Source organism: Drosophila navojoa, chromosome 5 (genome assembly GCF_054131105.1).
Source record: "Drosophila navojoa isolate 15081-1374.11 chromosome 5, UAZ_NAV_1.0, whole genome shotgun sequence".
NCBI lineage: Eukaryota > Metazoa > Arthropoda > Insecta > Diptera > Drosophilidae > Drosophila > Drosophila navojoa.
Genome location: NC_142893.1, coordinates 21,670,945 through 21,696,484, shown reverse-complemented (window position 1 = coordinate 21,696,484; position 25,540 = coordinate 21,670,945). Strand labels below are relative to the sequence as shown.

At 44.1% G+C, this 25,540-nt stretch overlaps 6 protein-coding genes across 13 annotated transcripts; 4 read left to right on the top strand and 2 right to left on the bottom strand.

The window, feature by feature from the left end:
- Positions 1–244: 244 nt before the first annotated feature.
- LOC108652875 (aminopeptidase N) lies at positions 245–5,206 on the bottom strand. Of its 4 annotated transcripts, none has more exons than XM_089261327.1 (7): positions 5,108–5,206; positions 4,945–5,058; positions 2,887–3,342; positions 2,669–2,824; positions 1,201–2,602; positions 639–1,135; positions 245–558 (listed from the first exon to the last, which is right to left on the bottom strand). In XM_089261327.1, exons 3-7 carry the CDS (start codon positions 3,339–3,341, stop codon positions 342–344), a joined length of 2,727 nt encoding a protein of 908 aa, XP_089117453.1. In that variant the 5' UTR covers position 3,342; positions 4,945–5,058; positions 5,108–5,206; the 3' UTR covers positions 245–341. The 4 variants fall into 4 exon arrangements, with proteins under 4 accessions (XP_089117453.1, XP_089117454.1, XP_017958562.1 ...); XM_089261328.1 differs by having other exon boundaries at positions 4,964–5,058; XM_018103073.3 differs by having other exon boundaries at positions 5,020–5,058; positions 5,108–5,191.
- Positions 4,038–5,051, top strand: LOC115562164 (uncharacterized). Its single transcript, XM_030383011.2, has one exon. The coding sequence runs from the start codon at positions 4,127–4,129 to the stop codon at positions 4,916–4,918; it is 792 nt and encodes a 263-aa protein (XP_030238871.1). The 5' UTR covers positions 4,038–4,126; the 3' UTR covers positions 4,919–5,051.
- Positions 5,207–12,906: 7,700 nt separating the features above from the next.
- On the top strand, positions 12,907–13,516 carry LOC149091182 (uncharacterized). 2 transcript variants are annotated; one of them, XM_089262319.1, is made up of 2 exons: positions 12,907–13,057; positions 13,119–13,516. In XM_089262319.1, exons 1-2 carry the CDS (start codon positions 13,044–13,046, stop codon positions 13,405–13,407), a joined length of 303 nt encoding a protein of 100 aa, XP_089118445.1. In that variant the 5' UTR covers positions 12,907–13,043; the 3' UTR covers positions 13,408–13,516. The 2 variants fall into 2 exon arrangements, with proteins under 2 accessions (XP_089118445.1, XP_089118447.1); XM_089262321.1 differs by having other exon boundaries at positions 12,946–13,057; positions 13,106–13,516.
- A 3,507-nt stretch (positions 13,517–17,023) lies between these two features.
- Positions 17,024–18,096, top strand: Rpi (Ribose-5-phosphate isomerase). Its single transcript, XM_018106854.3, has one exon. It carries the CDS (start codon positions 17,135–17,137, stop codon positions 17,987–17,989), a length of 855 nt encoding a protein of 284 aa, XP_017962343.1. The 5' UTR covers positions 17,024–17,134; the 3' UTR covers positions 17,990–18,096.
- On the bottom strand, positions 18,003–18,990 carry LOC108655135 (protein TEX261). The gene is made up of 3 exons (XM_018106856.3): positions 18,788–18,990; positions 18,430–18,731; positions 18,003–18,362 (listed from the first exon to the last, which is right to left on the bottom strand). Exons 1-3 carry the CDS (start codon positions 18,855–18,857, stop codon positions 18,126–18,128), a joined length of 609 nt encoding a protein of 202 aa, XP_017962345.1. The 5' UTR covers positions 18,858–18,990; the 3' UTR covers positions 18,003–18,125.
- A 110-nt stretch (positions 18,991–19,100) lies between these two features.
- Positions 19,101–25,539, top strand: mahj (LisH and WD40 domain-containing protein mahjong). Of its 4 annotated transcripts, none has more exons than XM_018105019.3 (11): positions 19,102–19,937; positions 19,991–20,141; positions 20,209–21,012; positions 21,080–21,352; positions 21,422–23,584; positions 23,646–23,766; positions 23,823–23,920; positions 23,984–24,346; positions 24,843–24,915; positions 24,973–25,140; positions 25,207–25,539. In XM_018105019.3, exons 1-11 carry the CDS (start codon positions 19,408–19,410, stop codon positions 25,209–25,211), a joined length of 4,749 nt encoding a protein of 1,582 aa, XP_017960508.1. In that variant the 5' UTR covers positions 19,102–19,407; the 3' UTR covers positions 25,212–25,539. The 4 variants fall into 4 exon arrangements, 2 of the variants coding, with proteins under 2 accessions (XP_017960508.1, XP_017960509.1); XM_018105020.3 differs by having other exon boundaries at positions 19,103–19,937; positions 24,985–25,140; XR_016197004.1 differs by lacking the exon at positions 25,207–25,539 and having other exon boundaries at positions 19,101–19,937; positions 23,984–24,915; positions 24,985–25,080.
- The last annotated feature ends 1 nt before the right edge of the window (position 25,540 follows it).

The following is a 25,540-nucleotide window of genomic DNA, read 5'->3' as shown; positions in this document are numbered from 1 at the left end:
TCTCTGTATGTGTGTGTGTGTCATGTCCCGTGTCAAGCAATTTACAAGTCAAAGGCACGGAAGGCAAGTTTCTGACAGGCCAAACAGCAGGAAGCTGGAACGTTCGCCGTTTGCGCTGCACGGCGAGTGAAAGGAGACGCATTCCTTTCAATTTCAATTCCAAGAAATCTTCATCATCATTGGCTTAATTAATACCACAGACGTTCGACTGCTAAGCAAGAGCTGGAATTTGACGTATGAATAAGTTGAGGGCTATACCCATATTAGACTATGTAGTTTTATTATTCACAGAACCAAAGCAGTCGCAGCTGACTCTCAATTAGCCAGCTCAGCCAGGGCTCCTAGGTGTGTTTAGTTAAAGCTTTAATAAAGTGCTCGGCGCGGTTTGTCAGCCAATAGCGATTGGTGTCACGCCTATCGAGTGCCGCCTGCAGCTGAGCCTCAAATTTGTCAAGGCCTCTCAATTGCTGCCTCAATTGATTGTCCTCAAGCTCAGTGATTAAATCGCCTATTATCCGATTGAGCAGGATTTGAATTTGCTTCAAACTCAATTTGCTGCTGCAAAACAGAGCGAGACAGGGAGAGAGAGAGACACAGTGAGTAAGATAATGAATGGTAATTGAATACAGTCAACTTACTTGATTGCTTTGGCATGTTGCATAATGTGATCGGCGATCTCTGTGGCCAAGTGCTTGCGCTCCAAAGCCGATGTGACCGCTTGCATATAGTAATTGTATGTGACCTTGTCAGTTGCCTGTATCAAATAGTCCAGGACAGGTCGCAGCTGACCAAAGTCACGACTGCAGCCGAGTGCTGTGGCCCAGGCACTCTTTTTGGCATCGGAATCGCTGGCTCGAAAGCGTTTCAGTATCGCCTGGAAGAGCACATTGTTGCCAAGCTCAATGCTCGTGCAGTCCGCAATAAGCCGATAGTCAGCCGACACCTGACTGCCATTCGCATCGTCTTGCGTCAAGCCCTCCACCCGGCTGATGCAGTCGGCCGCGTCGTAGCGACAAGCCTCCTTGTAGGCCAGCCGATAGAGGGCAGCGAATGAACCTGACTTGGCTCTCAGCTGCGCCGAATTCAGCTGGGGCGTACGAAGTAGGAGCGGTGTCACCAGCTTCTTCATGAACGTCTGCAATGAATAGGATTAGATACGATCTTTGTCTAGCCTGCATCAGCTGCAGCTTCATTGCTTACTCGGAAGATCCTTTCTTGATCGCCCCTTAGCAGCTGACCGCGATCGTTCAGCATGGCAACGGCTCTATCCCAGGGCAGAAACTCTGCCTCGCGCGGCAAGTACTCCAGCATCGAGAAAGCCAAATCGTAGCTCTGCTCTCGGGTGGCGGCCAACATTAGGAGGTCATCCAGCAATTGGGCACGATTGAGTGCGTGAATAGAGCCATAGTCAGCCGAGTTGAGTGTTTTGATAATCATTCGCCAATTGGGCTCATCGTAGTTGACGCGGTAAATGCTATTCACTTGGGGATTCAGCATGATCCACTCGTTGGGAGCGGGGTCCTTGCGTAGGCGCAATGTCTTGCCCGTGCTTGGACACTCGAGCCAGAACTGGGGCTGCGTTTCGTCAAAGTTTCCCTGGCGTTGATTGACAAACGTGAGCGGAATCCACCAGCAAGTGGGCTCCCCGCCATCAGCTGCCAGCATGAAACGAGCCTGATCAATCCAGACGGTACTGGAACTGTAATTCCTAATCACATTCAGAAGCGGATAGCCCTTTTGCAATGTCCAGCTGTCCATTACAGTGGCCAGACGAATGTCACCCGCTGCTGCGCCTGAGCCTTGCAGGTCTGCCGCCTCCTGCATGGCCTGCCACAGATCCGACTGTCTAACACTGTCGTAAGCATGCCTCCGCAAATAGTTGCGTATGCCCATGAAGAAGACCTCGTCGCCCAGCCACTTGTGCAGCATGCGCATCATGAGGGATCCCTTCTCGTACGCATATGGAGTAAACTGACCCAGTATGCTCTTCGAGTCCTGCACATCGCGTGAAATGGCGATTGTATCGTTGTACATATCCTTGCAAAAGAACGTAGCCAGGTCCTCTGCCACTCTGCGCTGGAGGCTGCCCCATTCGGGCATGAGAGCATCCAGGGCCAGGTTTCCGAAGTACGTGGAGGGTCCCTCTTTCAACCACAGATCGTTCCACCAACTAATGGCCACCAGATTACCGAACCACTGGTGTCCATATTCATGTGCCACGGTGAACGACTTATCCTCTTTATCCTGCATCAGCTCGTCATCGTAATGGACAAATCTGGTCTGCTTGAACGTGACCAGGCCCCAGTTTTCCATAGCACTGAATTTATGCGAGGGCAGCGCCACCTGATCCACCTTCCTCAAGGGAAACACGAACTTCAAGAGTTTCTCCAAATAGCTCAAAGCCCTAGGTCCGAAATTCGCAGTGAAAGAGCCGTCCCTAACTGCATCTGGTGGCATCCAGCTGCGAAAGGAGACGTTGTTGTGCGTTTCACTGTGCACCACCGGCAGGCTAGATAAGTTGTGCACGGCGTAGGCCACGAGATAGGTGGATGTGCTAAGCAGCGGCTCATGCTGGCACCACACATAATCCCTAAGCGTACCACTGCAATGACAATCTTGTTCAAGCCACGAAGCCACGAAGGATCTTTTGAGTCGGTCAGAAACTTACTGATCCACGCATTTGCTGACGGGCGTATTGCTCATTCCGGTGTAGTTCTTATGATAGCCCAGCGTTACCTGGAAAGTGGCTCTCAGATGCGGCTCGTCGAAGCACGGAAAGGCGAGTCGTGCAAAGGTCGGGGAAAACTGTGTTGCCGCCAAGTAGCTGAGGGAATAACCCAAAGAATACAGAGATTGAATCGAAGATCTAACTATCCTTGTACTCACTGCGTTTGGTTCGTCTTTGGGTCGCGAAAGGAGCTCGAGTAGTAGCCGACATCATTGGCATTCAAGGCTGCGCTGAAGGGTATGCCTAGCACATACTGCTCATGGGTCTGCAGTTCCCCATCCAGCCGCATGGTGTAAAACTCGAGCGTCTCATTGCGCTCAATGCGGCTTACGCTGTGACTTCTGCTGCCGTTGCGCGTTGACAAAGTAATGCGTGCCTCATCTATGGTCAAGTTTATGGCATGCAGCGTTATATCCCTTGTGTTATGCAGGACCTGCAAGTCGATTTGCACAGTGCCCTCGAAGCGCAGATCTTGGGGTGCATTCAGGTGGGTTAATATACGCAGATCGTAGTGCAGCGGCTTTAGTGCATTGGGTAAACGATAGGAACTATCGTGCGATAGAACGATAGCTGGCAGCAAAAGGCCGACAATGCAGCACATCAATTCAGGCATGCTGTGGAGAAATCCAATGAAGATTAGTTAAAAGTGACCGACCTAGAGATACCCTGATTAATCTATTTCTATATAAATGTCTTTGAAATATTTATAAAACAAAATATTATGAATGAGTAAGTTGTATTTATGCTTTTTAATCTCTTTTATATTTTATAGATGCTCAGTTTTTCAAGGTGCTATTGGAAATAGGCTGCAAGCCACTATATTGAAGGAGAAAAAATTGATCGATCCTTTGAAACAAAGTTGATCTCTGTAATGGGAGTTTATTTCTCCAACTCTAACTTTAACTCTCTTGTTTCAAAATCGAATTATTGATGAGATCGGCGGATAGCACATACAGACAGACAGATTGACACACAGATACGATAACTTAATTTCAAATATGATTTATCAACAATATTCCGGTTTCCAGCTTTCGTAATCGCATGCTAGAACCATGTATATTTTAAATTTAATATAGAGGAAAGATGATGATCATATCTATGGTTCTACTGTATATATGTATATGTTTGTATACTTTTGCTTAGGTTTAACACATATGCACACATATTTACACAACACATATTTAGACAACTATTGAATCACAAAATGATATTAAATTTGTATAAAATGTAACCTATTCAATACTCAAATCGTTAACCCTATTTTGCCAAAAATCAATTCTCTTTTGCTTCGGGAAATGTGATCCAATAAAAATCGAATTTTTAGTCGCAGTCGCAGTTGCGTTTGTTTTTGTGTTTAGTTTCGGCAATTAAAATTTTGATAGTCACTTTTGTTTAGATATGTTTAAGTCCGTGCGAGCCGTGTCGTTGCCTCTTTTGCCCCAGGGTCGAGCAAAATGCTGGTGGCTAGTTCGCTGTACCATGCGCTGCACGCCCCCAAATCGAGAAGTGAGTTATATGAGCTACCGCCGCCAGGGCTGGCGCCCATGCCTGATGCTCTGGCTCAGTGGCCTCCGCTCGCGCTACTGCATGTGGAAGCTGCGCCGCGCACTGGGCCCCGATTTCGACGAATTCGATTTTCTGATGGGCGTGCGACAGGCGGCCACCCTGATGATCGAGGCGGTGCGCCTGGCGAATTGGAGCCGCATCCGCAGCTGCTGCACGGATCAGGGCGCCTGCGCCATTTACGGGCTCACGCAGAGCCAGCGCAACCTGCAGTACACGAAGCTGGTGCGCTTCGAGAGCCAGCACCTGTGCCAGGTGGTGCCCATTTCCGTGCAGCGCCTGGTCGAGAGGGGACGCAATTATGTGTATGCGAATATCATGTTTGTGGGCCTTCGCGACTTGTGCGACTTTGCCAGTTCCGGGGAGCAGCAGGAGATGCTGCAACAGATTAGGGACGTGCTGCAGGAGTCGCAGATCCCCGAGCCAATCGCACCGACCCATCGCCGCATCGTTCTGGGCGAGTTTCTGCTGACCCTGCGCAAAGAGATAGCCGATCCCAAACGCAACAACGATGACGAGCCCAAGGACTGGCTGGTAGACTCGTATAACATATTTGGCGTAAAGCTGGTCAACTATAGTCCCGTAACGTTGCAGTATCGTATCATTGAGTTCCTAAAACCAGTTTGAATTCCACGTCTGCTCAGCTCGCCCACCCATTAACCGTTCGGTCACCTCTTATCAATTAATGTTATTCTCACTACGTGTTGCTTCCAAAACTCGTGCCTTACATCCAAATGAATAAATATGTACTCTCATTAGACCCGACTCTACTCGACTTGACTCTACTTGACTCAACTCAGCACGATTCTGCTCGACTCGACTCGACTTGGTAATACGTACGTCTGTTCAGTTGCTGTCACCGATTTTGACTGACTGCACCACCGAACATTCTGCCCTATTTATAAGACTTGACGAGGGCGTAATGAGAGTATTTGAGTAAATGTAATTTAAGCTATGCAAATGGAAATGGTTTTACTTTTTAATTAAAATTGGAAGTCGCATAGATAAAGCCAAAGTGTGTCTACTATATCATTGTAATATGTCTTCTATATCTTGATTTGAATTCTTAAAATGAAATTCACTCAGAAGTGAATATACTCAGTCATAAAATAATTTACTATTTGAATGCCCAAATATATCTGCTCCCATTTCTCTTTCAAAGATCTTAAAATTTTTGTCCACTTATTGTAAGTTTAAGATAATTCCTATTGTATCATTAGTTGCTGTTGTATCATTAATAATCAGAGCTTGGGCTATCTTCCAACAGGAAGATCTGCTTTAAGTTTACTTAACTCTTAAGAGCACCAACTTAATGGTGAATTGATCGACGGTGCTTTGACCAACGTCTTTTGCTTTAAGTGCTTATCTAATAACATGAGTCGTCGCTGCAGGTAACCTCTTCCCTTCAAGGTGCAGAGTCGTCCACGTGCTAATGCTAACAAAATCTCCAGAAGGTGGAAAAACCTAAATATAGTAGATATACACAGGAATCCCGATAATTTGAATTTGCAATTTACCTGGCTTTACGGCTTACCAGAAATTCCACTTACCAACAACAAAAATGTTAAAATTAACATTTTAAATGAGTATTCTTGCATTATCATTTATTATTTGTTTACGTGAAACTGTTGTGATTGATATGGATGGTTGGGAGATCTTCAAGAGCAAATCAATCGGCTCTATAAATTGTATATAAGTATGAAATGGACTTTATTTGTTTAACATAAGCACACCTTACCTGACACTTTTTTTGGCATTGAAACCAAGAAGCCAATTATTATAATTTATATATTATAGATTTAAAAGTAGATTGAATTAAAAATAATATATAAATTATAAAATAAAAGTCTATATATTTTGGTCAGTATATATAAAATGTTTTTTATAAATCGCATTGAAATTATTATGTTAATTTTATTGAAGCTTATGTGTCTATCCCACTCGATCGCCTTCACGTTCCATATTCCAGCTTGGGCAGACTTAAATTTAACTTTCGCATCTTATAGTTATCAAAGCGCATTATATCGCTACAAAATAAAGGGTTTTACGTGTGCATAACTATTTCAGAGTAAATCAGGCTACCGTATTGGATTGCCAAATAAAATGACATGCTCTGCCCTTCAATTAGACTCTTGTGTAGTGTGCCTTGTCATTTGGCCAACAGGATTGGCGTTACCAACGTGCCTGTGCTCTGCTCTGCCCCAACCCTTGGTCGTGTGCGGCCCTTGGCACGCACGTTACTTTCGCCCTTTTGGGCTTTGTTGGCAAATAAACTATTCTCACACTTCGTGCACGGAGAGAATCACGCCGTGTCGCTTTCGAAAGGCACATAAAAAATGGAGGGCTTAATTAAAAAGCAAAAATGTGCTGCGATTTTCCGCTTTTTTAACGCCAAGTGCAACAGCCCCCAGCCCCATCTTCCCAACGAGCCGAGGAGAAATGGACAACATTTGCAAAACTACAAAAAAGGAAACAACAAAAAATAGGGGAAAAACAACTCTACTTAGTGGCGACTTTTTATTTGCTGTTGTTCCTTGGCAGCCGTCAGCAACATTTTCAAATGTGCCCCGGGCTGAAGCTCATGTGTCTTATTGCGCCCTTTTCTTTCGGATAGCGAAACATTTTTTGTTAATTAAAGCGACGCCAACTAATGAAAAACTCGCCCAAGTGCTCATTAAAACTGAAAAGTCTTCGCTCTGTCAAATAATAATGCGAAGGGCGTTGCTAAATGCCAGCGAAATACTAAACTTATGTGCGCACATAATGGTTGGCATTGAATATAATATAAATATATATATACATTCATATACATACATTCAATTGATCGGCTCTAAGATAATAGACTGTCCCTTGACTATGCAGAGGCATTCAGAACTGTGTTGCGTATAAAGTTTGGCAGTAAACATGGCGCTTTAAGACTTTGCATGTCACAACTATCAAGCAATAAGGCTGCAGAAATTGTATTTGTTATCTGACATACATATGCGCATATATAAATACATACCAAAGCTTTTAGTTAGTCTTAACCTTAAGATACCGCTCTCTGCAACCAGCGCTGCTAATAAGACTGCTATTTGAGACCAGCCTTCGCTCCGTTATTAGTAACTTCTTAAGAGAGTATGCATCAATCTATTCTAATTTATTTCTACTCTCTACTCTTTTCACTCAAATCCTACTCGAGCACATGCTGTTGTGTTGAAATCTCTGCAAATTAGCTCCCTGTGTGTCTCCCTGTCTAACTCACAGTCTGTCTGCCTAAGTAAAGCAAGCGAATACAAATCATTAATTGTAGACATCAGAGTTCATTTGATATTTATATTTGCTCGCAACAGCGGAGAGTGTTCTCATTGTTCTCGCTTGTTCGACTGCAACGATCTCTACCTAGTGCCGAACTCAACATTTGAGCGCGACTGAGGCTTTGAGTGAAGGTCGCCCTATATAAAGGGCAGCAACTGAAGCATTTCTTCAGTCGCCCAGACCTGGTGGAGGTCAGTGCTGTAAAGTGAAGTGAAGTGGTCGTTCAACTAAGCTCAACTATGCTAAATGAAAATATTAAGTGAAAATACCAGGATATACTAATAAGATCTACTAAGAGGATATACTAAGAGGATATACTAAGAGGATATACTAAGAGGATATACTAAGAGGATATACTAAGAGGATATACTAAGAGGATATTCTAAAAGAATATACTAAGAGGATATACTAAGAGGATAGATATACTAAGAGGATAGATATACTAAGAGGATATACTAAGACGAAATACTAAAAGGAAATACCAAGAAGAAATACTAATAAGAAATACTTTGAAGAAATACTATGAGAAAATACTAAGAGGATATACTAAGAGGATATTCTAAGAGGAAATACTAAGAGAAAATACTAAGAGGCAATACTAAGAGGCAATATTAAAAGGAAATACTAAGAGGAAATACTAGTAGAATATACTTAAGGAAATACTTGGAGGAAATACTTGGAGATATGCTTAAAAAAAAGCTTCAAACACATACTTACAGGAAAAAGTTGAGCGAAATACTTCGATTAAATAAGTACATACTTGGAGAAAATTCGTAGCAGAAATACTCAGAATTCCGACCAGGATGATCCTGTAAAATATTAATAAATATTAAAAAAATAAAAAAATAAACAGAATATTCGAAAAAATATTTTAATTAATTAATAAATTAATACTTGAATAAATGAATACATAAATAAATAAATACAAATACAGGAATAATAATATTGAAATTGAGATTAATCTGCCATTACATTTAGCAGTAAGCTCGTTAATAAATGCAATTTAGCAAAGTGTTGAATAAAAATATCGAGTTGGAGCTCATCGCTCTAGGCATTCCTCAGCCTTCTCATGTTGCTGGTCTAGACGAGCATTACATCAGGTCTCGCTGCCCGCTCTGCGTTCTCCCATTACACACACATTTGTACAACAGCAGCAGAAGCAGCATAATGGCCAGATTAAAAATATTGGAGCTATAAAGAATTCGCTCTATTCATATGGGAAACAGAGTTAATTTACTGCCTCGATATGGTTTACGGATAATTGTTATTCATTAGTTCGCACACTAATTCAGCGTGCATACTTATATTTCTATTCATATACGTATACATAGATATTTATACATGTATATATGTGTGTGTTTGTGTGTGCTGGTATATTTATGTGCCTTTATGGTGTTACAACTATACAAGCCAAATGGCGGGAATCCATCACAATTTACAGCGCAAACGGACCAAAGTTGGCAATAAAATTTAATTTATATCCTGTGGAAATGCTGGTGTTGTTTGTTATTGTTGCCGCTCCTCCTGCAGCTCCTGCTGTTCGTCCTGCTGCTGTTGTTGTTGTTGCTGTTGCTGGTTTAGCTTCAGTAAAGGCAAACGCGTTCGAGTGTTTGCAAAACATTTAATTCCATTTTCGATTGCTGTGGAATCTATGCTGCCTAGGGTCAGCTGGAGACTGGGAGCTGAGGCGGGGGTATGCATATGCCACATGGGCCACAGCCTGGCATATTAATGCTATAGGGTTGCACTTGAGGCGGGGCTGGCTGGGCTGCGGGTTCTAGAAGAATGCAATTGCAAATTCTCGACAAATTTGAAATTTGAATTGGCAAAACTACCTGACAGACAGCTAGACAGACGGGGGAAGACAGACAGACAGCTCGCCTAGTGTCATTCGTAAGCGTTGTCCAGCATCCACTCGAACAGCATTTGTTTGGGTTACCACTCCCAATCTTCCCCTCAGCTGCAGCTACAACTGCAACTTCTGCTGCTTCTGCTCCCAGTACACTGAATGAATCAGGGCAATTGAAGTGCTTTAAAGTGCTGCATAGCTGGCGCATAAATAAATGTTTGCACATTTACTTTACCTTCTCTCTTCTTTCTTGTGCTTGCATTCAATGGCCGGCTACGGCCAGGACTGTTCCTGGTGTTGGGCTCGTTGCCTCTGGCTTCGATTCGTTGGGCTTCCTGTTCCCAGCACGTTCATAACTCAACTCTGCTGCTGCTCCTGCTGCTCCTGCTCTGGGTGGGTGGGCGTGCTGCTTGACGCTTTATTTGCTTGTAATTTGAAGCTGACTGTGCCGCAATCTCGATACAAATCCACAACAGCTCAAAAGGCAACTTGAACCGCACTGCAGTGCAGTGCAGTTAAAAGGGCTCTGGACTCCCCAGTGTAGCATTGCCATAACTTTGTATATTGTAATGGCAAAGCGATTGACCGAATCTGCCACAAGGATACAAACATCTATCACAAGCACCCAGCCCCACACCCACCCCATAGCCCCACTCAGCAGCCCCACCACTGTGAGTCACTAATTTCCAAATCAAACTTTACTTACTTCAAAAGACCAGGCGAATGCAGTAATGCGACAACTCAGCCAGCTTAAACAGCTAGTTGAGGACGATTAGTGTCGGACCCAACCAGAACCAAAGCCCTTTCGGATAATGTGAACATGGCCAGCTGTCAACAATGGAAGCGCAGTTACCTGGAAATGCGTAGCAAGTAAACCCAAGAGTCTGAGTTAGACTCAACTAGAAACGATAATGCTTTATATAAAATTCAGAACTTAAAATTCTGGCTTCATTGTAAATTATAAAATTATTTCATTAAAATATGAAAATATTTTGCTAATGCTTCAGTATGTATTATATATCCCCTCTCATATATTTCCACACAACCTCAATAGAGTCAATAGAAATACATGATTATTATTAATGTTCAAGTGAAGTAAAGAAAAAATATTAATGAAATAAATATGTGTAAAGAAAATTTAAAATATATTATTGTACATATTGTACATATTGTACACTAAATAAAAAATAAATAAAAATAAAAATATATAAAACAAAAGATTATTTCTATAATTTATTATTATTGTAATTAAGAGTGCCTTTATAAAATTATTTCTACTTATTTTTTGATTCTACTCACCTCAGCGTCACAGTAAGCGCCAAATAAATCTGTAAAATCAACAAAAATAAAATTAGTAAATCCGTAGTTTATCCCAAAAAGGCAGCATTAGCAATCTTTGCAACTATCCCAAATGCTAGCATTACATGGGACTCACTGAAGTGATCAGGTTTATTGCAACTCTTAAGCTATTATGTGCAAGCTCGGCAATGTTTTTGTGCTCGGCGCTTGGATTGGCCATGGAAATGGGACTGATAGGTGAAGTTATATTTGCAGTCGACAATGCTTTGACTCTTTTGCCTCTTTTTGGGGGCAGTTAGCAAAATGTCACGTAGCAAATGTGACAGCGTGGTCAACATAATGAATGGTAGCCCCAGCCCCCCCGCTCGACCCGGAACAGAGCAGCGAAAAGTGCAGCATGACGCAGGTGCATGTGTTACACTCACCGACTCTGTGTGTGTATGCCAGAGTGTGTGTGTGTGTGTGGGTGACTTTTGTGCTACTATAACACATGCACTTTGGGAGTTCATGTCTCTGGCATTGATTGCCTTGGCGGCGATTGCAATAACCCAACTGTGTTGGTAGAAGGGGGGAGAAGGGGGCAAAAGCGCGCCCAAATGTCACGACATTACAGCGGGCACTCGATTGGGGGCTGCTGGCAACGGATCCAAAAATGTGTCCATGCACGTGACACTTGAATGCAATTTGCAATTTGATTTTCTTCCTCCTTCTTCACAGTTGCAGCGCCAGCTCTAACTCCAGCTCCAGTCACACTTCCAGTTTCAGTTCCAGTTGTTGGCTGCATAAGTTCATGTGTCCAATTGATTTCTGTAACTGTGTGTGTGTATGTGTGTAGGTGTTAGCCCTGTCTGTATGAGTGTCTTCGTATTGGCGTCTTTACATTGTTACACTTGACCAATTCGCATTGCAATTACACACCTGAGTGTAGCCATCTGCCTCCTGCCAGCCCACCGCCGCCTCCTGCCACCTGCTCGTAGTTGACTTTAGTGTGCTGCAATTGTGCCGAACAACGATTTGTGTTGGCTTTTCGTTGTTTGCCAATTCCCAACTTCTCGCCCACCCCCACCCCCGCCCCATCCGAGTGAAAGCCAAAAGACGTTGTTTAGCTAGCAACTGCTATTCCGAGTACTTTTTAAGTTATCTTCGCTTTAATAGACTCTAATGAAAAGTCCGAGCTGGATAATTACAAGTGGTTGTCATCCGACCCACTCATTACCCACTCGAATGGAGCTGCGCGTTCCCAATAAAATTGATTGCGTTTTCTCTGCTGGCTGTATGCTACGAGTGTTTGCACTTAAAAGCTCCAACAGCAGCAGAGCACTGCGCTGACATTTGATTTAAATGGAGGAGCGCTTGTAGCCGGACATAGGCCAACAAGTTTGTCCGTCTATCTGTCCGTCTGTCGGTGTGTCGGTCTGTTTGTTTGTGGTTCATTTAGCTGCTGCCACATTTGCAGCTGCTAAACGACCTTCAATGAGCTGACACCCACACGCGGCTAAGTGCGTAAGCTACTTCATATTCAAAGGCTTCCTTCCTCCTGGCAGCAGCACTCATGTGGTTATTCACGTGCCAAATCAATGGGATATTTCATTTTGTTAATTAACGCCATGATAATTGAACGTGACACCACCTACCAGACTTGCTTGACAAGCACTTCACTATAACGTATTTCTCACTAAAAGGAGACTTTAGTTAATTTCAAAGATTTTGTCTGACAGCCGGCTGCTAAATTTTACTGGCACTTAAACCAAACTGAGCTTGGCTTAACTTATAGAATAGGCAACTTTAATTGACCTAGAGAGTTTTAAATGGATTTCTTAATGAATATATATTCTGCTTAACAACCAGCTGCTAGACTTAACATGTACCTTAACAGCAACAACAAAATTTTGCGAATTAAACAACATAAAGTAGTAATCATATATAATTAAAATATCATCAAAAATAGTCAAGGAGATTGATTTGTAAGTAAAGGGAATTTTTAGAAATGCAGCCTAACAGCCAGCTGCTAAACTTGACCTCCAGATTAACAGGAAATATATCTGGATTGAACTTGACACAACAAAAAGTTATACTTGAAAAGAATTCAACTCTCAAAATTGTCTTGGTGTCAGAGTATGACACTCTCTGTTAAACTCGACAAGCAAGCACTTAAACTGATTGCCTATGTTTCAGGAGAGAAGTACTCTGTGTAAATAAGGTTGCCTCTGACTACATTTTTTACAACTGCCTTTATTGTGTGTTATTTTGTTTTTCTACATATAGATCATATTCGATTCCTCGTAGTACTTTTGATATAGTTTCAAAATGGCACAAATTTTGTAAGTATTTGCATTTGAATACACTTGGCAGTCGTCTCAGTTGAACAGTTGCTCCACGCAGAAACTCTCTGATGAACCGGCGCGACTGCCTGGGCAACAACGGCTGCAGGAACTCTGCGCTCAATCTCAGCCTGAGCCGCATCAGGGCTGAGGTGGAGGCGGCGCATGACTACAACATTATAGTCCGACAGAATCGCATGCGGCAGCTGTACGAGCGGGATATGGAGCTGGTGAGACTGGAGATGAATCAGCTGAGGACGACGCAAGTGGTCAACAAGAATCGCTTCAGATCCACGCCGCTGGGCATGGTCCCCGTTGCAGTTCGGTACATTAACCAAATTCCGGGCTAACCAAGCGGCGGGCAGCACCTTTCGGGGCAACAGTTGGCCATAGAACGTGAGGTCTTGAGGTGTGCTGTCCGTCAAATGAGCCGAAATAAATGTTTTATTTGAGTATTAAGTTCTGTATCTCTTATTGTTGGAATATAAATTCTATGCGGCGGTCAACGCGCTCTGCAGGCCGCATAATAAATTGATTTGCATCAAGGTTTTTTGTTTTGCGGCCATTAATCTATTTGGAGGACGCCACGCCCCTTGCAGAATTTGCTGTTTATTGTTTAATGAATGAACGGGAAAATTTCCATGGGGGCGTTGCTTGTGCGGCGAATCCTTTAAGAGCTGAGCAGAGCTGAGCAGAGCAGAGCCTTGTCTTTTTGTATCTGTGTTGGCTTTTGTTATGCCTCCTTTGCTTCTTTTTTTCTGTCATCGTGCAGCTTGCAAATTCGCTTTGTTTGTGTTGATCCACCCACACACACAAGCACACAAGCACACACAGACACTAACTGAAAACTGTTTATTATGGCTAGATTGTTGTTGTGCTGCGGTTGGGCTGCAATAAAAAAGCCACTTGTAATATTAATTGAAAGCTAAAGATAAGCTTTGGGGCGAGCGTCCTTTCTCCAAAAACCTTTTAGTGGGACCGCAGTGGGGCGTAGTGTCACTTCATCATCATTTGTCATTGTCTTGGCTGGCAGGCGGTTAACGGAGTGTGATTCGCCGTGGCCCGCCCGTCCCGCGCCGCCATCCCGATTTTTGCATACTCAATAGGTAGCTCGAGAGATAAGACTTAGAGTGAGTGGACGATGCCTATTCGGCAGCCTCAATGCACTCAGATGCACTTCCGCTGAACTTTGCGTCCCTTTGGCTGCCTCTGCTCTGTTTCCGTGTGCAGTCAGCGATGTGCTAATCAAATTATAAATTGTTCCCATCGGAAAAGTCGTTCAGTGCAGTGCAGAGCCGTGCCGTGCCGTGCCAAGGCCTGTCCCGGGGCGGGGGCCTCAAGCTGACATTGTCGTCATCAGCAGGACCGTGGAGATGCCATCATAATTCTGATTCGATGGAGCACAAAAAATGGAAAAGGGAAAAAAGTGCAATAGGGGAGAAACGAGCCGCGCCTGCAATCCTAGTTTTTTTCTGCCCTTTTATTCCATTCCTCTGCGCTATTTAGGCGCTATAATGGAAAACGCCATCGGATGGCAACACAACTGGGTCGCGCAGCTCCATTTGCAATTGCTGCCCTTTTCAAGTTCTTTTTTCTGTTTTTTTTTTTTTTTTTTTTTTTTGTGCAAAGTTTGTGCGTGTAATTGAGCGGGCGTCGAGCATCAGGTGATGGGCCCACGCGGGGATGCAGCCAGGTGTTGGACTGTGGCCCACGAGGGGCACATTAAACAATGCATTCCTTTAATTAACAATTTTTATGCTGCCCACATCTGGCTCTGTGTGTGCGTGTGTGTGTGTGTGTGCATATGTGTGTGTGCAGGACTTTTGTTTCACGTAATTGATGTTTGTATTGGCATTCGTTATACCCTAGCCAAAAAAGTAGCATTGGCACACGTTGGCACACGATTTGTCAGCGCTGTCAACTGGGACAGGCCGTAAGTACATACATATGTAAGTACATACATATGTACATATAATTGAGATGCAATTCAGTTTACAGTTTATTGTTAACATTAGTGTTAGCCTAACAACGTGAATATTAAACGCTGTTTTACGAATCGCAAATCATGCTATTAATTTACTTAATGAAAATTATTTAATTAATTAAAATAAAGTGAATTGAGTTATGCCAAATTGTATTTCTTTCTATTTAATTCTAATATTTCTATTGCGTCGCTTTAGGATGAAATTTAATTTCAATTCCCTAATTTATCTAACTAATCAAAGCAACAGGCATATGTAGTTAGTTAAGTTGAATTTTAATTTTTTTATGTATTATTAATTTAATGTGATAATTTTACAAATTTAAGAATTAAATTTTAGTTTATTTTATCAAATATATTTTCGGTTTTCTGTAAGTACTTATTCTATCTACTAACCAGGCCGTCTATATATACCGTTCTTATTACTGACTAAATTAGACCTTATTTTTAAAAACATAGTCAATAAGCAAATGCGATTCAATCCAAAAGTTGACACATTAATTTGTACTAACAAACCTCAGGTTGGGCACATCGTAGATTCATATTCGTTGTGCAATCATGCAAAATGAAGAATTTGTTTTTTTTTTTTTTTTTCATGCTGCGTTGCATTCGAAATTCATTTCTTTAATAGTGAAATCCATTAACACAAATCTTTTTGGCATTTCCTTACCTCTAACGAATTGTGCTTCTTTATTTCGTGTACTTGTATTTGGGTTTGGTAGTCTTGTTGCTGTTGGCTTGGCATTCAGTTTGTGTTCCATTTTGCAAGGGAAAATCTGCAATCACCTTTGTGATTGTAGTTTGCTTTTCAGCTTTATCGCAATTCCATTCAACAGTTTTCGCTTTGTGCACTAAAAGTATTAAATTTCCTCAAATACTGGCACTGAAATAATCCAAGCAGTTACGTCTAAGACGTAATATTCCAACAGCTGCAGCCGGCTGTGGTCGGCCTTTCAAGGGGAATTCCCCTCATTTTATTTCTTTGGTCAGCACTGGCACGTCCTTTTTCGCACTCATCTAAGCCAAGAGGGAATGCTTTTAATGGTTTTGCAACCATTTCTTATCATTATCAAGGATAGCGTTTAACTTTAAACGACTTTTGTATTGTGGTTCCTCCTGCATTTTCGTTCTGTTTGTTTTTCTTCTCGCCGTTGTTGCTGTTGCTGTTGTTGTTGCTGCTGCTACTGCTGCTGTTGTTGCTGTTGCTACTGCTGCTGTTGCTGTCCAAATGGTTTTCGCTGCATTGTCTCGATTGCATCCAGAACTATAATTGTAGAACTGGGCTCCGTACTTTTGGCGCATTTCCGTCTGCTAACCGCGTTGCTTTTCACTTTTTCCTCTACGAATATATGTATATCAAAAGAAATGGTATTTTAAAATAAAGTAACTTTGCGTTTCTTTCAAATTTTGTACTATACTATTATAAGAAATAATCTAATTTTAACATTTATAATCCTCAGTTTTAGCTATACTAAAAATAACTTACCCTTACATATTATTTTATATATTATTTATTTTATCTGTACTCAGCAATAAAAATTTGAGTCTCTTTTTATTTTTCCATTGAACTTTATATTTTTGAATTGTTACCGCCAATTGCAAATAAGCTTCCGACCTTTAAAATGCCCTTCCTAAATACAGGGCTGATTTATTTGAATATTTATCGATACTATCGAATAAAGCTTTACAGCATTCCGGCTATGGTCACATAACATTGGCTGAAAGTAGATAACACTGTGAATTGTAAACAATAAGAGATAATACATATACATACATACATCCATATGTAATACATCTTTATTTGATTATAAATTATACTTTTACCTCTAGACACAATTATTAAAAACGTGAGCAAACTACAATTGAAGTAGCCTATTAAATTGCGACAATTTTCCTAGCTATCAAACAGATATTATATGCGCCGGGAAATATATGTCATATATCCATTGTGTTGAGCTATTTTTCAATTATTGTAAAATATTTTGAAGACACAAAGCACCCCTATACTAACAAATGAAACCCAATTTCAGCTCGTGTCATTTAAGTTGAAACTCGATTCGTGAATTCGAAGCCAAGGCACATTAAAGCTGAAGCACATGTTGAAGTCGTTGTTGCTGCGCCGAGACTTGTTGCAACCGCATTTGCCACAATTTATTGGACTTTGTATTCGATCTCCCATCCATCCGAAAAGTACTATTTCAAGACGCAAATTCTGCAGCGAAATGGACGAAAAAATTGAACTTGACGCAGCAAAGAGGCTCGCAGCCGAAACAGCGGTGGATCAATATGTGACCGAAGATACAAAAGTTTTGGGCATTGGTAGCGGCTCAACCATCGTGTTTGTCGTCCAGCGGCTTGCGGAGCGCGTCTGGAAGGAGGGTACGCTGTCAGAATTAATCTGCGTGCCGTCATCGTTCCAAGCGCGTCAACTAATACTCGATCACAATCTCACATTGGGCGATCTGGATCGTAATTATAAAATCGATGTTTATATTGATGGCGCCGACGAAGTGGACAGTAGCATGGTGCTAATCAAAGGTGGCGGCGGCTGCCTGATGCAGGAAAAGATAGTTGCCTCGTGCGCCAAGACAGTCGTCATCGTGGCAGACTATACTAAGCGCTCGCTCCGCCTGGGCGAGCAATGGTGCAAGGGCATACCCATTGAGGTTGCGCCGTTAGCCTATGTGCCAGTCAAGCATAAGATCGAGGAGCTCTTTGGAGGCGAGGCACAGCTACGTATTGCCCTAAAGAAGGCTGGTCCCATTGTCACCGACAATGGAAATTTTCTGTTGGACTGGAGATTTGTTGCAAAACGGGAATACGATTGGAACGAGGTGAATACGGCAATAACTTTGATACCGGGTGTCCTGGAAACGGGCCTATTCGTCAACATGGCAAACAAATGCTACTTTGGAATGGCCAATGGCACCCTCAAGGTCCAGAGCAAATAGTTCTCTGATCCGATCAATTGAAAATATTCATATTAATAATACTAAACTGTTACAGCGCATGAATACAAAATAAATAACTAGGGATTACGCCCGATATTTTTTACACATTTGATTATCAAGTCTTTAGTTATCCTAGCTAAAATGATTTCTTGCTGCGACCCGGCAGCAACGTCTCCTTAATATAGTTGAAGAACGATAGCAATCCAACTTTCTTATTGCGCGAAAAGTAATTGCTGACCACATCCGGATTGCTGCTGCCCATCAGCCGATCATTTCCACTGACCGTAGTGGGCAGCACATTGTCGTTGGCGCTGAGCGAGACGAACAGAGCAAAGGGAACCATCCATAGGCAGATGGTAAAGTAGGCAAGTACCTAACAGAAATACACAAATTCAATGATTTTCTGGTTGTATGTATTTCTGGTTGTCTTCATGGCTCACCTGTGTGAAGGGTACATAGACGCTAGTGAAATATTGAAATGCGAGCACATGATTAATCACCAGCATTGCCACGGAGCCAATTAATGGCACCGAAAGCAATTGTATGAAGGGGAAATTATTCATTATACTGAAATGGAAGCCTTGCGCTACTAATCCACACAGCATCATGGTCCATGAGAAGTCCTCAAAGCATATCAGGAGAAGGTATACAAATATTGTGAAACTAATCATGAATAGTATACAACGTCGAGCTGGCGTTGTGTACTCCTCTGCCAGTTCGGCCAAATAGTAGAGCCCAGCCACTGTAAAAGTGCATAAGTTAAATATATATTGCATAGTTTGCTGTTAACCTATATACCTATCGATAATGTTATGAAAGTGATCTGTATAGCTAATGAAATCCAACTAAGTATAAACAGAAAACTCATGATGCTCGAATTTTAGGCGAGTTGATCAGGAACCAAAACAAAACAATGACTCGACACATCGATAACATTGATAACCGGCGATTAATTTTAGGCAGTGCTGCCACCTTGTTGATGCACTGTGTGAAATTAGATGTCAAACAATTGCAGAAAAATCTGCATTGTGATATTTTCTTCCAAATGTATCGTTGTATTCATGAAATTTGTAATGGGTTCATTTATTAAATTAAATAAATATTAAAAAATACGTTTACCTTTGACATGGTGTCAACCTTTTCAAGATGAAATTCTTTTCGCTGACCATGTACAACCGACTCGTTTATCGCTCCTCTCTGTGGTGCGCGGTCACACTTCTTCATTGCCAAAAAGAGAAGCGCGTGGTTTAGCCGCACAGAATTTGCATATTAATAACGCAATTGAAGCAATTATAAATATATACAAAATCAAATATTTGGTTTAGAGTTGAAAGTGCGTAATCAAATCATATCGGTAAATTGGCCAGCACAGCAGAACGAGCTAGTGTCCAACGCTTGCCGCGTGGAGCTCTCGAAACATGTGGAATGCGAATGGGAATGGAAATGCTGCAGCGCAGGAGGAAGACGATGCCGAAATGCTCAATGCACCGACCCGAAATGATGCATCACTCGACAATATCGTGTTTGCAGCTGCTTATCAAAGCGACGACAGCTTGAATGATACATTAGACCAAGCTGGTCAAGAGGAAACCGAGGCTGATGCAAACAGCATGGAAAATTCACCTGATGAGGCAGCAGAAATTGATGCTGAAACTGATGCTGATGGTGATGGTGATGGTGAGGGAGATGGTGATGGTGAGGGAGATGGTAATGGAGATGGTGATGGTGATGGTGATGGTGATGGAGATGGAGACGGCGATGGTGAGGGGGACGGCGACGGCGACGAAGAAGCTTCCGAAGATGGCCAAGAAGGTGGCAACGGCAATGCTGAGGATGATCCAGCAGCGGACAGGCGCACGGCCACGAAAAAAGAGCTCACACAAATCATTGACAAGTGGGAGCAAGAACAAACACAAGCCGGCTACGACCCCGTGCCGACGCTAAGAAGGTAACCCAATTAATAACCATAAAATATATTTATTTTAATAAAATTACTTTTAGTCTGGCCGAGATATTTGAACGCGAAAAGGACTCATACATGCGTAAGGATCCGGATCCTCTGGACTTAAGGCACCCGTATCGCACCGATCCCAGCTGCCAATATGGACTGTTGCTGAAGCTGCTCTTTCGCAAGGATCTGTTTATGGGCAAAGTAAGAAAACCTATGGTAATGCCATTTTAAGTATAAGAATTAATCGAGCGCTTAAAAACACTTTCAGCTTCTTAACGATTATCTGCGAGACAACTACTTCAGTCGGCAGAGCATAAGTCGCAGCTCCCTGGAGTTGAATATTATTGCCTGTCGGCTCATATTGGTCGTGATGCCGGGTCTTGAGACGACAGCCGTATTCCAGACCGCCGAGGAAGATGGCATAATTAATCGGCTTTACAATTGGGCAGAGGACAGCATTGAGCCGCTGCAGAGCTATGCCACAGGCCTACTGGCCGCTGCTATGGAAGTAAGCGATATAGCGATTACCTGTCGGGAGCAGAACATGCGCCTGGTGCCAAAAATGATAAACCGGCTGCATCTGTTACTGGCATGCAGTCGAATGAGCAAGAGCAGCACAACAGAACCGAGCTCTTCGCTCAACAACTCCACGGACAGCAATATGTCGCCGGGCATGCTCAGCTGGATGGCATGCGGTGGCGCTGCGTCGGCCCCTCAGTCGCCGCAGCATAACGGCGCCAGCGGCAGTGCCTCCAACATGTCCATTTTGTTTGAGAACAGTCGCGATGCGTTCTCCATGTCGCGCTATTACAAGCGCATGTATATACCACTGCATCCGCCCACGGCAGACACCAGCCAAATGCTCATCATGCGCTTCCTGACCAGCTTGGGCGAATACCAAGAGTTCTTGGCCATGGCTTTTGGCAACAATGTGATGACGCTGATCTTTGGACATCTAGAGGAGCTTGACAGACGAGACACCTGCCTCGCCTACGAAGTGCTCAAATATCTGGCCTCGTTGCTCTGCCACAAAAAATTTGCACTGGAGTTCATATCGCGCGGCGGCCTGGAGGTAAGCTTCATCGCCCTGTGTAAGACTAGAGTTACAGATATTTAATCTATCATTGGAATATTTCCAGCTGCTATTGAATGTGCCACGACCCAGTTTGGCCACCACGGGCGTCTCCATTGCCATTTACTATTTGGCATACTGTGAGGATGCTATGGAAAGGATTTGCAACATGCCGCGTCCGTTAATATCGAATCTAGTGCGATATGCGCTGTGGATACTGGGCCGCTGTCATGATTCCTCCAAGTGTCATGCCACCATGTTCTTCAGCTTGAGTTTCCAATTTAAGGCGATACTCGATGAGTTCGACGCACAAGATGGCCTACGCAAGCTCTATAATGTTGTAAGTAAACGCTAGAAATGAATAAACAATATTGTTTATTTCACAAATTTTCCATTACTCATGCTACAGATATCGGTACTTAAGATTCTCGATCCCAGTCATAACGACAGCGATAATGGCTCTGAAATCAATGAGGATGTCGAGTGCGCCTCGCGTCAGATGGTGCGACACGTGTGCATCGCATTGAAGCGCTACATGGAAGCGCATTTCTTCTACAAGTACAACAACTTTCTGTGTCAGCACTATGCGAGCTCATCGGCCTCATCATCGCACTACTTTAGCCAACAGCCAACGATGGCCGCCAAGCTGACATTCGACCAGTTGCACGAGCAGATACGTACGCTGCAGGAGCACACCTCGGTGCGCGCTCATTGGGAGCCCGTGGATCAGCTAATGAAGCTGGGCGGCATTACGATGCTCCTGCGCATTATTGCCTTCAGCTACGATTGGGTAAACAATGGACGCTCGGAGACGGTGCGCTCGGCCCTGGATGTGCTTAGCGTGTGCTGTGTGATACCGCGAGTATATCTGGTGCTCTGTGAGCGAATACAAATGCCGGACAAGACGACAACGTCTGGTTTCTGTTCAGTGCTGGGCGCAGCGGCCGGCGAGATCACAGCCGACGCTGAGGTGCTGAAATCAGCTCTGGCCGTGCTCTGCCATTGCGTATGCTCACCTATCATACGAAAAGACAGCAGCAGCAGCAGCCTCCTGAAGTTTGGCAACTCGTCGCGTAAGAACAAAGCCAATCAGAAATATGCCGAAGAGCTGATCGAGAAGGTGTGGGAGTCGGTGTGCTCAAACAATGGCATTGTGGTGCTCCTCTCACTGATGCAAACCAAAGGACCCATCACCGATGCCGACTGCATACGCGGCATGGCATGTCGCGCTCTAGCCGGGCTGGCCCGCTCTGATCGTGTACGGCAAATCATTAGCAAACTGCCACTGTTTGCCAGCGGGCAACTGCAGGCTCTCATGCGTGATCCCATACTGCAGGAGAAGCGAGCCGAACATGTCATCTTCCAGAAGTACGCATTGGAGCTGCTCGAGCGCATCTCCGGCAAGACAAAAACGAAGGCACTGACACCGCTCGATCCGTCGCTCACCAACATGCACAAGGCGAATGTGATTGCCCAGACCCGCATTCAATACAACGAACAGCAGCTCTACCAGCTCATTTTTGAGCACCTGGAGAGCAAGGGCCTCACACAAACTGCTCAGATGCTGCAGCGCGAGGTGGGTCTGCCCTTGCAAACGACGACGACGCGCAGCTTTCATCAGTCACCCTTCGACTTCAAGGGTTTATCTGGCATCAGCTCAATGTCGCGCAGTCGCCTGCGAAGCCGAATGGCCGATGTCTCTGCGGCTATCATGTCCAGTGGCGACCAGAGTCGCAGTCTGTCAGAGGATGCGTCGCCGCATTGCAGCAATGGCGCCGGCACGTCGGGTATGGCCAATGGATCTAATGCAGTGGGCGTTCCTGGATTCAGTCATCTGAGCGCGCAAACACCCATTAAACTGCGCAAGACGGAGCGTGCCACATCCTCGGTAACACGTTCGCTTCAGAAACAAATCAGCTTGGTCAATCCGGAGGCAAGCGCTGTGGGACTGCCGGATGAGTTGACTGTCTCTCCGGCTCTGCATCCGAAGCGCGTGACACTCAATAGCATTGTGACAGAGTATCTGACGAATCAGCACTCGCTGTGCAACAACCCGGTCACCACCTGCCCACAGTTCGACCTATATGAGCCGCACAAGTGCCCAGATCCACGGCCCAGCCGTCAGGTCAGCTCCAACTATAATTTGACCTCCCGGTTTTTCCGCACCCAAGCAGGCTTCAATACGGCACGCTACGATCGCCGACATGTCCACACACATTTTGCGCCCTGGCGTACAATGCGGTCTGCGGACTATGATGATCTGGAGTTCACGTGTTGTGATGTGGTGGGCAATTACCTAATCGTTGGCACACATCAGGGCGAGAGCAAGGTGTTCAATATGAACGATGGCGTCGAACAGTTCTCCTCCATATGCCACACATACGGCGTGGATGCTATACAGGCGAATCGTGCCGGTGATCTCGTTCTAACCACCAGCCTGTGGCGTTTGCGCACCACCATTTTGTGGTCCATTACGGACAACGAGTTCCGGTCCAAGCTGCGTCTGCCCGAGGTCGGATACTGTGAGTTCAGTCAGACCACACAGGATCGTTTACTGGGAACCCACACAGATGTACGTGGTATTACTTCAGCTTAGTGGAATATCTCTAATAATATATGATTGTAAATTGCAGTGCGCCGTTCTGTATGACATCAACACGGGCTCCAAGGTGTCCACATTTACACCCACCATACCCAATCAATACACCAAAAATAGAGCGACGCTGTGCCGCACTGACGAGCTGCTGCTCTCAGGTGAGTTCGACAATGTGAGGAGTCAAAGAAATCATTTTCAAGTGTAACTCTTGCAGATGGCGTGCTCTGGGATGTTCGCTCCGGCAAGGAGATTCATAAGTTTGACAAGTTCAATCAATGCATCTCGGGCGTATTTCATCCGAATTGCCTAGAGGTAAGCTTCTGTTACATATTACCATGTACCGATCCAGATTGAATGTTCTCGATATCCTTATAGATTATTGCAAATACGGAGGTGTGGGATCTGCGCACGTTTCATCTGCTCCAGACTGTGCCGGTGCTGGATCAGCGTAACTGCACATTTTCGCCCATGCATGTGATTTATGGCGCCAGCTTGGGTGCCGATCGGGATCATGACATGGAGACAACTACCTACGATACGAGCTTTAATGTTTTGGATGCTTACGACTATTCGAGCATTGCAACCATCGACGTGAAGCGTAATATCAACGATCTGAGCGTCAGTGCGAACGGCAGCCTTATTGCTGTTGTGGAGGATCACAGCGGCTATGATTCGAAGCAGGAGACCTACGTGAAGATCTATGCCGTTGGTGTTAAAAAGAGCGAGCGTTCGGAAGAGGTGCGTGCGGTTAAGGATCTGGCCATCGATGAGGGCATCGTCAGAGGCGGCGGCGGCACGTCCGCATTAGAGGAGCCGCCACCGCCCGCCAATGCGCCAGGCGGTGAATCTGCGCTAATTCGCATCGTCGAAGAAGCGGCACGCCCACATACGCCAGAGCCAAACATGGCGTTGCTCAATGCTGATGCACTCGCAGACGCAGATGCAAATGCAAATGCGAATGCGAATGGCGGCATTGGTGCTGGCGGGGCTGACGACGAGGCACGCGCCCGTCGTCCAAGCCGGCTTAGGCAATCGTCACATGCCAATTCAAATCTGGCTCGCCAGCATGCACCCAACAGCTCAATTGTTGGTGTGCGACGGCGAGCACGTACACTGGGCGGTACCGGTGCCGTTGCCGGTGCCGGTGTCGGTGCGGCTATCGAGCTTAGAACGCTCATGCGGATGCAGATGCAGATGGATGATATTGAATTTAATATTCTGTCTATGCTTGCAGGAAGATGATGAGGAGGTGCCCGAATCTAATGAGGAGGGCTCCGAGACGGGCTCCGATACGGGCTCTGAAAATGGTGAGTGGTCTGGCAATAGGAATTTCCATAATCAAGTTTGTGCTCTACTCACATCAGCTTTTCCATTAGGTCCAACTTTCCTCGGTTTCCCGCTACGCAGCCATCGCAATCGCAATTTTATTGATATTGATTCCTCCAGCGATGATGATGACAACGATACTGATCTAGAGGATGGTGACGATGACGATGACGACGATCTTGAAATGATTGAATTCGAAATGGGCGGTAAATTCTATTCAAATTTCCCCACAGCCACACGATTATAAATAATGATTATCTCTCTACCCGCAGAGTAAGCCGCCCAGTCCAGATATAGAAAATCAATTATATATCGCTGCCTTGGCCGAGAGAGGTCTCTGTTACTCGTGTACGTCGGGCTCACTATTATCCCCCTCTATAGAAAAGAAGCTATATCATCGCTAAGTTTTGTTAGCTGTTATATTATATATTGTTTGTACAAATTAACGTGTAAAAATTCTCGAAGAAAAAACAACTATACAATACAACAAAAAGAACTTGTTGAAAAGCAACTGTATACAAAAAAAAGAAGAAAAAAAAACTATTAAAGATAAGAATTGTTTAACAATTTCAGAGTTTTTTAAAAATTATATACTTTTCTATGAAA

Bases quoted from the DNA above. Each gene is read 5' to 3' on its own strand.
- LOC108655135 (XM_018106856.3), bottom strand. From the start codon at position 18,857: ATGAGTTTTCTGTTTATACTTAGTTGGATTTCATTAGCTATACAGATC. The intron at 18,732-18,787 runs GTATATAGGTTA...GCACTTTTACAG, and splicing joins TTTCATAACATTATCGATAG to TGGCTGGGCTCTACTATTTG. The intron at 18,363-18,429 runs GTGAGCCATGAA...TATTTCTGTTAG, and splicing joins TCTATGTACCCTTCACACAG to GTACTTGCCTACTTTACCAT.
- LOC108652875 (XM_089261327.1), bottom strand. From the start codon at position 3,341: ATGCCTGAATTGATGTGCTGCATTGTCGGCCTTTTGCTGCCAGCTATC. The intron at 1,136-1,200 runs GTAAGCAATGAA...TATTCATTGCAG, and splicing joins ATCAAGAAAGGATCTTCCGA to ACGTTCATGAAGAAGCTGGT. The intron at 559-638 runs GTAAGTTGACTG...TCTGTTTTGCAG, and splicing joins CAACATGCCAAAGCAATCAA to CAGCAAATTGAGTTTGAAGC.
- mahj (XM_018105019.3), top strand. From the start codon at position 19,408: ATGTGGAATGCGAATGGGAATGGAAATGCTGCAGCGCAGGAGGAAGAC. The intron at 19,938-19,990 runs GTAACCCAATTA...AATTACTTTTAG, and splicing joins CCCGTGCCGACGCTAAGAAG to TCTGGCCGAGATATTTGAAC. The intron at 21,013-21,079 runs GTAAGCTTCATC...GAATATTTCCAG, and splicing joins TATCGCGCGGCGGCCTGGAG to CTGCTATTGAATGTGCCACG.
- LOC115562164 (XM_030383011.2), top strand. From the start codon at position 4,127: ATGTTTAAGTCCGTGCGAGCCGTGTCGTTGCCTCTTTTGCCCCAGGGT.
- Rpi (XM_018106854.3), top strand. From the start codon at position 17,135: ATGTTGAAGTCGTTGTTGCTGCGCCGAGACTTGTTGCAACCGCATTTG.